This window comes from Psammomys obesus, unplaced genomic scaffold (assembly GCF_907164565.1).
Source record: "Psammomys obesus unplaced genomic scaffold, mPsaObe1.curated_primary_1811, whole genome shotgun sequence".
In the NCBI taxonomy this organism is placed as follows: Eukaryota; Metazoa; Chordata; class Mammalia; order Rodentia; family Muridae; genus Psammomys; species Psammomys obesus.
This window is the reverse complement of record NW_026596356.1, coordinates 1559492-1573993: the sequence shown is the minus strand read 5'-3', so window position 1 is coordinate 1573993 and position 14502 is coordinate 1559492. Positions and strand designations below refer to the sequence as shown.

General features: G+C 42.9%; 1 protein-coding gene across 2 annotated transcripts in view; it reads right to left on the bottom strand.

Moving 5' to 3' along the window:
* The window catches only part of Syt9 (synaptotagmin 9), a 189999-nt gene that overhangs the window by 118109 nt on the left and 57388 nt on the right, over positions 1 to 14502 (bottom strand). For both annotated transcript variants that reach the window (XM_055597423.1, XM_055597424.1), the window contains exon 3: positions 3875 to 4421. In XM_055597423.1, coding sequence (XP_055453398.1) covers positions 3875 to 4421 — 547 coding nt within the window. The remainder of the gene's footprint in view (positions 1 to 3874; positions 4422 to 14502) is intronic.

The following is a 14502-nucleotide window of genomic DNA, read 5'->3' as shown; positions in this document are numbered from 1 at the left end:
AGCAACAGAACAAGATAATTTGAACACAGGGAACTTCCCAGAGACTCATACTCCAACCAAGGACTATTCGTGGAGATAACCTAGAACACCTGCACAGATGTAGCCCATGGCAGTTCAGTGTCCAAGTGGGTTCCATTGTAATGGGAAGAGGGACTGCCTCTGACATAATCTGATTGGCCTGCTCTTTGATCACCTCCCCCTGAGGGGGGAGCAGCCCTACCAGGCCACAGTAGAGGACAATGCAGCCAATTTTGATGAGAACTGATAGACTAAGATCAGAAAGGAGAGGAGAACCTCCCCTATCAGTGGACACAACCATGCTACTTTACAATGGTAAACATTGATATATTTCATGAGAATAGACAGAAGAATGTCTATCAAAAGTCACCGCGGAGTCTGGAAAGGTAGTTCAGTATGGCAAGGGATGAGCTGCACAGCCTGAAGGCCTGAGCCCCACCCCCAGAAGCTGGATGGTGGCATGCATCACACTCCTACTGTGAGATGGGAAACAGGCACAGAATTACCCAATAGCTCAAGGGCAAGCTAGCCTAGAACATGAAGCACAGTAGCAAAAGCAGAAGAGAGCCTGCCCCAACAAGGTGCAAAGTTAGAACCAACTTCCTCAAGTTGTCCTCTGACCCCCATACTTGGCACATGGACATACCCATTCACCCTTCCACACACAAATAAATAAAAATTATAAAACTATGTCACCATAGAGTTAATACACACACTCCCATGAACTGACAAATGACTATAATGCATATAACATAGTACATACAGACTGTAAGAACAACTTAGCTCAAAATGGAAGAGCAAACGGCCGATGGCTGCACTGAACAGCACTGCATAAGGAAGGAAGCTAGAATGACAAACGCATAAAAAGATGGTCAACCTTGGCAGCCAAGAAAAACGCAGTCTTATGGTGCTTCACATGGACACATTTCCCAGACTAAGGAGAGCAAGAGCTGGTAAGCTAATGGAGTACCAATGGGGTAATCTCTCTGAGGAGCCACTGTGGAAATGGCCTTGTAAACACTTGGGAATGTTAAACACCTGTGTCAAAAACTGTGCTGCCTGAGAGCCAATGGGAGGACATAAAAGTATTTTGTTATGCTAATCAGAATCATAAACAAATTAATAACCTGAATGTCATCAGTGTAAAAATAAAACAACGACTCTATGGTTAAAACACTTAACTGCTCTTACAGACACCCCACTCCAGGTTCAGTCCCCAACACCCACATGGTGGCTCTCAACTGCCTGCAACTGCTATTCCACAGGATCTTATGCCCTCTTCTGGCCTCCAAAGGTACCAGACATAGACATACATACAAACAAAACACAATAAAAATAAAAACAAATCATTCCAGAAAGAATGCTAACTTGTCATATGTTACAACAATGAAATATTGTAAACAATAAAAATACACAGACCACAACCACTGCATTCTCTCTTGTTAACTGTTATAATTCACGTTGAGTGTGAATAAAGGTCAGTCAAGGAAGAGCTGTGAAAAACAGGAATAAAACTTCAACACATGCACACACACACACACACACACACACACACACGTGTCACAATTCAAGTAAAGCTCAGGACAGTGCCAGGGACTATAGGTGCAGAACACCAAGGGTACTAGTGTGTTGTTTTCCTCAGCTGGTGGGTTCATGCACTAGTTCTATCAACTGCTATCCTCTACACCACCTCCTCCTTTGAGAAGTGAAGGAGGCCACCACGACCTTGGCCACACTTCTAACTGAAGAGCATGACAAATCTGGCGCAGGTAGTTAGGTGTGAGGAAGTCCCCAGGTCATAAACATGTCAGACTGAAGAACACCATCGGGGATATTTGGTCCTCGGGTAGAGATTTTGGGGTCCTTTTCTTGAGTAGAGGAGTCTTTGACTCACCCATGGCTCAGTCAGTTTGGATCAGTGCTGGAGCTAGACAAAGATAGTGACACGTGGTCCCTCTGGATGCCAAGGTGAAGAGGGCAAAGCTGGCTTCAAGAAAATGCACTAAACACCTCGGGAAATCTGATCAGGAGAAAGAAATATGCAGCTTGAAAACATCAGTGGCCCCAAGAAAGTCTAGTTTTCTAGTACAACCACTTTGGAAATCAATCTGGCACTTTCTCAGACAACTAGGAATAGCGCTTTCTCAAGACCCAGCTATACTACCTGTAGGCATATATCCAAAAGTTGCTCAAGTACACAACAAGGACATTTGCTCAACCATGTTTGTAGCAGCTTTATTTGTAATAACCAGAACCTGGAAACAGCCCAAATGTCCCTCAACAGAGGAATGGATACAGAAATTGTGGTACTTCTACACAATGGAATACTACTCAGCAATTAAAAACAAGGAAATCATGAAATTTGCAGGCAAATAGTGGGATCTAGAAAAGATCATTCTGAGTGTGGTATCCCAGAAGGAGAAAGACACACATGGAATATACTCACTTATATAGACCTATAAGATATGATAAACATAATGAAATCTATACACCTAAAGAAGATAAACAAGAAAGAAGACCCGGGGTAAGATGATCAATCCTCACTTAGAAAGACAAATGGGATGGGCACTGGAAGTAGGAAAAAACAAGTAACAGGACAGGAGCCTACCACAGAGGGCCTCTGAAAGACTCTACCTAGCAGTGTATCAAAGCAGATACTAAGACTCATAACCAAACCTTGGGCAGAGTGCAGGGAATCATATGAAAGAAGAGGGAGTTAGTAAGACCTGGAGAGGACAGGAGCTCCACAAGGACCAAATATATCTGGGCACAGGGGTCTTATATGAGACTGTTTCTCCAAGCAAGGATCATGTATGGATATAACCTAGAACCTCTGCTTGGATGTAGCCCATGATGGGTTTCCCTAGTAAGGGGAGCAGGGACTCAATGGTAGGCTCTTTGACCTCCTTATCCCCCAAGGGGGGAGCAGCCCTGCTAAGCTGCAAAGGAGGACTTTGCAGCCAGTCCTGAAGATACCTGAAAAACCAGGGTCAGGTGAAAGGGGAGGAGGTCCTCCCCTATCAGTGGACTTGTAAAGGGGCAGAGAGGATCTGAGGGAGGGAGGGTGGGATTAGGAGGGAATGAGGGAGCAGGATATAGCTGGGATACAGAGTTAATAAAAACTGTAACTAATAATAATAATACAAATAAAATGAAAGGCTAGTTTTCCTCAGTCTGGAACTTTAGTATGGCTTGGCAGGGAGTGACTACATTACCAGATTGTAAATGTAGTAAAAGCATCTCATGGGATCCCATGTTTGAAATGTAAACATGGCTACATAGGATTTCTGCCTCTTCTAAGTTGGAAGTGAGATTTTACCTTCTGTGGATCAGTTTTGCCATCTTTTCAGACTGACTTCCTTAATTCTAATTTATGACTTTTACAATTGGAGTTATGATGCTCATTCTCCTCAGCCACTCCCATGCTCAATGTTAAAAGGAGCTGATCCTTCAAGCACTACTGAGACAGTGGGAAAGGCCATGCAAGGACTTGGTGTTGTCAGGCAGTAGACTTTCAGCTGTAGAATACAGTGAACGGGATGCCAGGACCCAGTTAGTACTACCTGAGACGGCTCTTATGAAAATAGTGTAAGGACTGATAGAGAACAGCTAAGAAAGAGCAAAGGTGAAAAAGGGATTCCTTAATAGTTTTAGCAAATTATTCTTGTATACATCAAGGTCAATGTTGTTAAAAACCCATCCCTCCAAAGATACAAAGAGCTTCTAACACAGAAGTATATCAACGTGAATTTTAAAGTTTGATCCCAATAAACATAATGTGGAAACAGTCCGTTTTTGTGCAAACTAAGAATCATCCTCCCCACCCCCAATCCAAATGAAGGAATGCTAGACTCACGTTGGTGACATACTCGATATCCTTCCAAAGGATGCACTCCCTGGGGAAATCAGCCAAGTCGAAGAAGTGGTCCACCACCACCTGACCAATCAAGTCATGGCGAGAGAACCTGTCAAAGTCATACACAGAGAAGTGAAGCTTCCGAGCTTCAAGGTCATTGTAGGGAACAGGAAATAAAAACACCTCATCGAATACAGGGTTCAGGGTCTTCCTATGAACTTTAGTCTGGTGTTTTGTTTTCCTGTCAGGAAGCAAGTAGATCTTGACATAAGGATCTGAAGTCCCAGAGAAGTCCTTGGCAGGTAAATTGACAGCTTTGTGGATCTTCACGATGAGCTGTTCCAAGTCGCAGTCATATTTTAAAATAAAGTTCAGTTTCCCGCAGGCTTTGCTGTTACTCCTTCTCCCATCATCATTGTCCAGTGACCTCTGCTTATACAACTCGGGTTTAATTCTACCAATCCCCGTCAACTGCTCCTGCCTCTGAAGCTGTTGGATATTAAAGTCCGGGTTGGACAGGTTGAGTTGTCTTCGAATTGAGTTATGCCTTAAATGAAGAGCAAGACACAGCAGAGTTATAACCTCATTAGCTATGGGTCTTTCAGAAATCTGTGCCTGGAACATCCATGCACTGCTGTATTTTGAGAAGAGCTTAGGTCTGTGGGTTCTTTCTTTCTTTTTCTTTTCAGTCCAAACTCAAAATGCTCATTGTGTGAGCAATGTGAATAAAGCTGCTACCTACTCTTGAGGCTTAAAACTGAGGCCTGGAATCAGGCAATGAACTTATGAACATGTGATCCAAGAGCTTTAAAGGTTTTTCACATACTTTCTAAATGGTCTATGTGCATTAAGGCCTCTCTGGCCGGTAAGGTATGGAGGTTTGCATGAACAAGCTCCTGTAAGAAGAAACATATTGATCATCTTACTCAGGGAATCTCATGAAAGAAGAGGGTGATAGAAACACCTGGAGGGGACTGGAGTGCCATAAAAAGAGTAACAGAACAGGGGTCTTTTCTGAGACTGATACTCCAACCAAGGACCATTCATGGAGATAACCTAGAACCCCTGCACAGATGTAGCCCATGGCACTTCAGGGTCCAAGTGGGTTCCCTAGTAATGGGAACAGGGACTGTCTCTGAAATGAAATCAGTGGCCTGCTCTTTGATCACCTTTACCTGAGAGGGGAGCAGCCTTACCAGGCCCCAGAGGATGACAATGCAGACAGTCCTGATGAGACCTGATAGGCTAGGGTCAGATGGAAGGGGAGGAGGACCTCTCCTATCAGTGGACTTGGGGTGGGGCATGGTTGGAGGAGAGAGAAAGAAAGTGGGATTGGGAGGGGACAAGGGAGAGCGACACAGCTGGGATGCAAAGTGAAATAAATTGTAATAAATAAAACAATTTTTTAAAAAGGAAAAAAGATAAAAAGGAAGAAACGTATTCACTTTTAGATAATATCCCCACACTGAAATAGTTGGTTATGTGTTGTGTTAGAGAAAATGCATCTTTCTCAATTTAGGTGTGGTGGCCAATGCCTATGAGAGGCAGAGATATAAAGATTACCACTGAGTTCAAAGCCAGCCTAGGTTGCAGGGTGAGACCCAGGCTCAAAAAACAAACCAAATAAATCTTTCTCTAAATTGCATAAAAATTTCTTTCACTGGCTTGCAGCTTTATAGAGATACAAATTATTACTGGTTCAGATAAAATTGTTTCATGATAAGAATACAGGTTTTACTACTGTAAATACTTATGGGACTAGGATATGTGTGCTTGCAAGGGATTGTGTTGGTTGTGGCTAGTGCCTGTATAAGCAAAGAGACTGGGATTTTTGCTGTTCTACCTGGATGGTCAACAACCAGGAGATTTCTTTCTAAAAATTTATATTTATTTGTGTGTGGGTATGCATGTGTGCGTGCACACATCCATGTCTAAGGGCGCCCAGAAAGCCAGAAGAAGAGGGCATCACATCCTCTGAGCTAGAGTTACAGGTTGCTGTGAGCTGCCCAGTATGGATGCTGGGAACCAGGTCTCTGAAAGAGCAAGTGCTCTTAACTGCCGATCCATCTCTCTAGGCCCATGAGGCATCACTTCTGAAATAAACATTGTTGACAAAAAAGAAATAAATTAAAGATGGGCTATTGTAATTAGAGAGAATAAATTAAGAGAGGGAAGATGCTGATAACAGCAAATTTTTAGACTTTGCTAATGGAGTCTAGTCTTCACCTATAAGCTTCGAGTTAGAACTTTCTCTAATGTTCTCTTTAAATCCTGTCACTTCTGAGTCAGTCCTCATAAGGAGAAAGAAGTGATGATTACACATGAGCCTGGTCATGTGTTTAACTGCTTCTTTATGTGGTGCTAGGAGATGAACTCAGGGCCTTCCACCTGCTATATAAATGTTCCAATAACTGAATTATAACATCCCTGCTTTCTTTTTATTTTTCACTTTGAGATAAGCTCTCATAAAACCTCCCTGTATGTCCTTAAACTCAGTCCATAGTCTACCAAGGCCATGAATTTGTGATCCTCCTGCATCAGCCTTTAGTACCCTCCAGGAGCTGGCGTTATAGGTCTGCACCAGCAGGCTGAGAATAAGGCTGTCCCAAAGGTTACTTTTTCTTCCTTTTAACTCAGAATGCACAGTATATATGCTAAATAGTCAGTTAATAACCTGAATTAAAATAGTGTCTCTGCTGGAAAGTGACAGGGACAGCTAAGTTGTCTCTGAGGGACTGGTGAATCATTGCAGAGGCAGAATAAATACGTGCATTTGCTTTCCTTTCCTTCCTTGAGACTATCTTATAAAATAATCATATGAAAATGGGCTTTACAGACCCCAAAACAGGTTTGAAACTATTCTGCTTTCTATAGCTCAAATGTTACCATGCTGAACATCCCTATTCATCCTAAAATAGCCTCCTGATCACTAATTCCCCATATATACCCCAAGACTGTCACATTCAACACAGCCCACACCAAGCAGATGTGGACACATACTTGGTACAAAAACTTCCAAATGTGCAAAGGCCATGCAGTCTGAAGGCAGCTGCTGCAGACTACATTTTCTTGCAGAGAAATTCACAGCACTAAAGTTTCTTTGTATCTAATGATTCAGGGGGCTCAGAAAGTCAGGAGATGCTTTTAAGTGACCAAACTAGCTGTCGGTAGCCAGGCTGTTTTCTAATCTAGAAGTGGGCTATCATGGAACTAGAACTGAGCTCTAAGCTTGCTCTGCTTGCCTCTGTGTGCAAGAGGGAATGACACAGAGAAGAAAGCACCTTGCCCTAGACAGAAACCAGAGGGGATGATAGTACCAGCTTCATCGCTCTCTGCTATTCATCTTTCTTTTCTTTTTGAGTTAGATCCAGAGATCCATACTTCAGTCAAGTCATTTTATGCCATTCTGACTAAGGGATAGTAGTAGGATTAACAAGTGGTCGTGTAGACCATTTGAGGTACTCTTCAGTTAATAGTACTGTTTATGAGACAAAAGTGCATCCTTTATAACAACTGGGTATAGCGTTGGGATGTGTTTAAGTTGCTAGAGTGCTTGCCTAATATGTACCAAGCAATGGGTTCAACTCTCAGCACAACCTAAATCTGGGTATGGTGGTACATGCCTGTCATCCTAACACTCAGGAGGTAGAGGTTAGAAAGCTCATAAATTCAAGATCACCCTTGGCTGCATGGCAAGTTGGAGGCCAGTGTGGAATACATGAGATCCCTTCTCAGACACAGCCACCGAGTGCTTCCACTCAGGACTTGATTCTGAGCAACAACCCGGTGTCCGCAGGCAGCACTGGGCCCAGTCATTGTGGCCACACTCTTCCTGGCACATGCTTCCTCTCTTCCTGGGTTTCCGCTAAGCAGACTCCCTGCGTAGAGCAGGTTGCCTTCGTGTTTTTACAGTTCTGGCTGTAGGTTGATCATAGCAAAATTTTGTCTACACCCTTATCTGCAAAGCTAACCTCTGGAGCACACTTTGATTTGAATTTAAAATAAACGGAATTAGCTACTTAGCAATGGAACATATGCTGCTTAACACATTCCCTTAGACGTGAAACCTGGAGAGATTTGTATTACATGTTCAGCTCTTCCTAACCACAAGGGATTCAGCAGGTAGGAGTGGGCCAGAAAGGCATTATGGAGAGAGCTATACTTCAAAGGTTGAAGCAAAATCTCATTCCCTGAGAATCTACCCGTGTAGGAAGCCCCTCACTCCAACACCTTCTTCAGGTATAAGCCTGCGTGTGGTGCAATGCATACACACATGCATACATACATACATACATACATAAAACATTCATACACATAAAATAAATAAAAAATTAAATTAAATTATAATTATAATTTATTTTTAAAAAATAAAAAAGAACTTTGGTTCAACCCCAAGAACCTCTTTCTTAAAAGTATTTTTATTTCATTTTTTATAACATATATAAAAAGCTGGATGTGGCAACACACACTTATGATCCCAGCCCTGGAAAGGTGGAGATGGGAGGATCCCTGGGGCTTACTAGCCAGGAAGCCTAGCTGCTTGGTGAGTTCCTGACCAAGGAGAGATCCTGTCTCATGAGAAAAGATTGTAGATAGTGCCTGAGGAACAATAGTTGAGGCTTTTCCCTGACCTCTGCAAATGCACGCGCACGCACACACGCACACACACGCACACACACACACACACACTAAGTACCATTCTAAAAATCAATCACAAATATGAGTACTACACAACAAATGTTTTATGTGTTAAATCATTCCTATTAAAATTTCTGTCCAGAATTACTAGTTGGAAAACAGTTGAATCTCACTGTAGGGTAGTGGATTAAAGTAGAAAGCACAGAACATAACTGGGTATGACAGCTCTTTTCTGCCTGGGACTTCTTCCAAGAGGCAGTGAAGGTTTATTGAAGTTGTATGTGTTTGTGTATTTGTGCGTGTGCAAGTGTGTCTGTATCTCTGTGTTGCACATATATTTCTGTTTCTCTCTGTGTGGTGTATAACTATGTTTATGTTTCTGTGTGTGCATGTGTGTTTGTGTGTATGTCTGTGTGTTCTTGTGTGTCTCTCTATCTGTGTGGCATATACATAGAACAGAGAAGTCCAAAATAGCCAGAGAACCAGTGTAACTCACAAGTTCCCTGTATAGCTGCTAGCACTCTGTGTGCTGAGAAATCAGAGCAGGAAGGCGCCCCGGGGACATGAAGGAGATGATGAGGTGGAGGGAATGAAAAATCAATATTCCATAGCTCTCGTGGTCTACTCAGAGGGAGACAGGAAGAAAAGGCAAGCAAAAGAGGAAAGACAGAACAGTGTTATGACCTGCACACCCTGCACATTGGGCATGATGGTTCTGAATGGTCTCCAGTGCGGAATACAAAGAGACTCCCCAGGGAGGGCCTGGAATTGTAGTGTCTTTGAGTGACATTGTGACAGCCAATGTCTGTGATAAGGAAGAATTTGTCTAAAACACAGTAGTCTACCTTCTGAGTAGATCTGGGGAGTCTAGCACTCTCAGGATTTAGTGCACACAATGAAGGAAAAGAGGCAAAGGGGAGCTGGAGAGATTGTACAGAGGTGAAAGCATTTGTTGCTCTTGCAGAGTATCCAGTAAAGTTCCTAGAACCCACATTGTACTTACAACCATCTGTAACTCCAGTTCTAGGGGACGCAACACCTAGTGTCTGTGGGTAGTACATTTGTGTACAGTGCACACAGATGCATAGTGGCAAGCACTTGTACACACAAAATAAAAAATAATCCAAAAATGACATGCACACGCACACACAGAGGGGCAAACACACAGGCACATGCACAGGGAGGAAAAAGGCAAGTTCCAAGGATGATGGGTGTAGAAATGGAGAGACAGCCTCCTCTGTAAATAAGCCATGCCCTAGTGCTGGCTCTGAGCAGCTGGCTCCCAGGATTGCAGTGCTCTGATTTCTCCAGCTTCTATTCTCTAGGGTCAGAAGATGCTGTTTCTTTTCATGGAGGAGGCAAGGACTTAAAGACTATCGTTGGCTACTCAGACCTGAGCTGAAACTGGAAGAAGTCTGGGTTCAAAGATACTTAACACAGTTTGTAGAGCAGTTTTCCCGTGATACACTTGCAAACACACTTTCATGTCTGAAGGCCTCTGACCCTTGGACTCACTTGCAGCCCAGGGGCAGGAAGGGAAGGACAGTAGGAGCACAGGGGCAAAGGGGCTTTTCTTCCTCCCCTTTCCTTTAAATTAACCAGTCCCAGCTCTAGGATTCATCCCTGATGTATCACGAACACCAATCATTTTCATTAGACCTTAAAAAAGGAGAGAGAACTTTACTGCTAGTTGACAGACAATGCGGACAAATAGCCAGGGGACTGAAAGGGACAAAGAAACCAAACAGTCCAGTCCAGGTCTTAAAGGTAACAACCCGCCCTGCAGGTGAAGACACAGTTCTCCAGGAGTTTTGACACACAGCAGGTGGGGATAGCACAGACAGAGTTCTAGAGTCCGCGTACAGAGAAAGAATAAAAAGGCTCTGGCTCAGGAAATTTTTATGGAGGGGATGAAAGTTGATCTGGCTTTGCCCCATCTGTATTCTCTTCTAAAACAAAGACTTCCATAAATGAAGAGAATGGAGATTTCAATAGGAAAACAACTGAATTTTCATCATGGTCCAAGCACTTTGAAGAACGTTAGCTCTCTGTCCCCAGCAGCTTTCGACAAAGCTCCCCGCTAAGCCTCCTGTGTCTAGCATCCAACGCTTAGGACCCTCAGCATGCCTTCCGTTTTGGGTTTCCTGTAGAACCATAGATGAGTACACACACTTCTAAGCTCCTTCACCTATGTACCATCTTCTGAGGGACAAAAGCTGATCTACTTTCCCACAGGCTTCAGGGGCCGAAGGGGACAAAAGAGAGGGAAACTGAACTTCAGTACTACCTTTGTGGACAGCAACACACGTAACTAAGTGGGATGGCTTTCCCACTCTCCCCAGAAGCTCCCTGTGATAGAGAAGAGACTTGGCTTGCTCTAAACCAGACAGACAAGGCATCTCCTGGACAGCGGGGGATGCATCAACACACTGCAAGGGAAGGAGGAAGCAGCAATCTGAGGCTTTGGGGGCTTCTCTCAAAAGTGAGATTATGGAGATGAAGGGATCTGCTTGGAACCAGTAGAGGAGTTAAGTATAACTAGCCACACAGACTATGGCTTTTTCCCTCCCACCCACTCCCAAATCACCCAGGCTGGAAACCTTGGTGCCACTTTCATATAAATTTACCCTTTTTACATGGCTCTCATCAACCATCACTTTCCATTCCTAATTGAAACCGGATTACACACACCTTCATCACTGCAGGCCATGCCTGGGCTTCATGGATGCAACAGATCTTATGCATTCCTACCAGATTATCCTCTAAGAACTTGAGTGTTTCTGCCTGTGCAATTGGTGCTCATCTTTGGGGCCTCTGAGGAGAGAGTTATTCTTCCTTTGCATGCTTAAAAGAAATGGTACCCACTATAGAATTTTCCATATAGCAGATGCTTAATATGCATGTTTAAAGTAAATACATCACTGCCACAGATGTAACAGCTTCCCATAATTAAATAGTAGTTGGGAAATACACATTTAAATATAGTTTCAGGGTTTCATGGGAATTTAGAGAGGTCTAGGCAACTTTCATTTTCAAGCTTGTCCACTTTTTAAAATCTAAAGAAATAACTGTAAGAGAAATAGAAACCCTTTTTGTTCTCAATTTAAAAAAAATCAGGGTTAACAGAAACATGCCACCTAGGGCTGGGGATACAACCCTATGACAGAGCATTTGCCTAGCATGAGTGAGACTCTAGGTTCTATCCCAGTCACACAAATAAGAATGCCACATGGAGTTTTGACAACATTAACCTCGGTATTCTTTTCTGGGGTTGTAGCCAATAACGGGATTCAAATGCAAAGGCTAACGGTTTTTTTCATCTTCAGCCTCTGTCAGTGCATTTCCATGACTCTATGGATTGCTTACTTCAGAGATAAGATCAAAGGTCTACATGGGAGGCTCTCAATAAATGCCGGGCCTGAGGTGAATGACTTTCCACAATCCTCACACCATTATAGGTCTAACATGGTCTATAATTCTGACCTTTTGCCATCCTTGTCAGAGAATAAGAGAAATGTGACCTGCTACTGACCAGTGTACTCTGTTGGCCATTCATAAAAATAATTCTGCTATTCACAGAGCTGCTATGAAAGAATGAAAACAAAAGGGTAAATGAAAATGGGAGGCACTAGAGTAGTGTTTCTTAACCTTCCTAATGCTACAACCATTTAATACAGTTCCTTATGTTGTAGTGACCCACAAACATAAAATCACTTCTTTGCTACATCATAATTAAAATTTCACTACTGTTATAAATCATAGCTGTAATGCAGGGTATTTTTAAATTTTTGAGGCTTATTTATTTATTTTTTATAATTTTTATTTTTTATATTAATCACAGGTTATTTACTTTGTATCCCAGCCATAGCCCCCTCCCACATTTCCTCCAAATCCCACCCTCCCTCCCTCAGCTCCTCCCTGTCCCTTTACAAGCCTACTGATAGAGGAGGTCCTCCTCCCCTTCCATCTGACCCTAGCTTATCAGGTATCTTCAGGACTGGCTGCAATGTCCTCCTCTGAGGCCTAGTGAGGCTGTTCCTCCCTGGGGGGGGGGGGAGTCAAAGAGCCCGCCATTGAGTTCATGTCAGAAATAGTCCCTGTTCCCCTTACTAGGGTACCCACTTGGATACTGAGCTACCATGGGCTACATCCAAGCAGAGGTTCTAGGTTATATCCATACATGATCCTTGGTTGGAAAAACAGTCTCATAAAAGACCCCTGTGCCCTGATATATTTGGTCCTTGTGGAGCTCCTATCCTCTCTAGGTCATATTAACTCCCCCTTCTTTCATATGATTCCCTGCACTCTGCCGAAGGTTTGGTTATGAGTCTTAGCATCTGCTTTGATACACTGCTAGGTAGAATCTTTCAGAGGCCCTCTGTGGTAGGCTCCTGTCCTGTTACTTGTTTTCTCCTACTTCCAATGCCCATCCCATTTGTCTTTCTAAGTGAGGATTGATCATCTTACCCTGGGTCCTCTTTTTTGTTTATCTTCTTTAGGTGTACAGATTTCATTATGTTTATCCTATCTTATAGGTCTAATACCCACTTATAATTGAGTATATACTGTGTGTGTCTTTTTGCTCCTGGGATACCTCACTTGGGGTGGTCTTTTCTAGATCCCACCATTTGCCTTAATGCAACCCCTGTGAAAGAGTCCTTTGACTTCAAATGGGTCACGACCCACAGGTTGAGAACATCTGCAGTAGAAGCTTAACTATATCCTTCAGATGGAACTCTGAGCTCCCTGAGCAGAGACAGTTAAACTAGGACATTAACACTGCGAAGGCACATAGTAAGGGTTAGGATAAAAGGAAAAGCATCCATGGCTGAGGGAATAGCCTGTGTTAGGATTCTAGGCAAGAACAGGCTCAGACACTGCAGGGAGCTGGGGAGGCAAGCATAGCTGAGTGTAGAGAGCTTGCTACTGAATCCAAGTTGAACAGTAACCTCTAGAGCTGTGTACCATGATAGCCCTGTCGTGCCAATAGATGCAGAGCTTTCACAGATCTGACAAGGAGTTGCAGTGTGATCAGTTCAGTTGTTACAAATGCAAAATATTAGGCAAGAAATTTGAGGCTTAAAAACGCTTGGACCGTCATCATCAGGCATGGTCAGGAAACAGAGTAGATAGCATTTTGAGTTCCTTCTACTTCATGGATCCAGGAAGCTTCATACAATCAAACTTTCTTAGAAAGCTCTGATCCTGAAAAATTCTAAGAAAAGTAAGATATCTACATTCCTAATATACTTCAAGAAAAGTCTTACTTTAATACTTCAAGAAGAGTCTTATGTACATGGGAAAAAATTAACAGGAATTTTGGGTTGTTGCAGCAGTAACTGAATTAGCTAGATGAAGAATTTTAATATGCTTGGCCTTGGGAGAATGGCAGAAGTCATGCTGACTAGAAACAGTCTTAGAACATAAAACATAGCTTCAATGGCAATGTTGTGAGCCCTAACTTCTCAGGACTAAGAAGCCAGGTGAAGTGGTGATTTTCCTTTGTAAACTCTGCGGCAGAAACTATGCCAACCATGGTGACAAGGAGAGTGCCCTGAACACTGAGGCTGTCTCATGTGCACTGGGCTTAGGAGCTTCCCTGGACACCATGGGACAAGATATAACAGTGGCAGGATGAAAGCAGCAAGACAGTGAAAAAGCAAAAGACAACAGGGGGATGAAGTCAGAAGGGGTACAAACAGGAAGGGAGGAAGGTTCTGGGCCATTTCAGTAAAGCCCACTCATACCCCCATAACCATGGAACTTAAATAGTGTTACAAATGATTTAAAAAGTTAAATGTAGCTCAGTAATAGGGCAATGCCTAGCACCTCTCAGTTCCTAGATTTGGACCCAAGAGCTATAAGAAAATAACAATTCTTTGAGTGAAAGAAGAAAATTTCATTCATTTTTCCATTTTGTCAGTAAAAAATAAGTGTATGCGTATGTGTACTGCCCTTTAAATGTATAAAGATATCTGTAGGCATAAGGC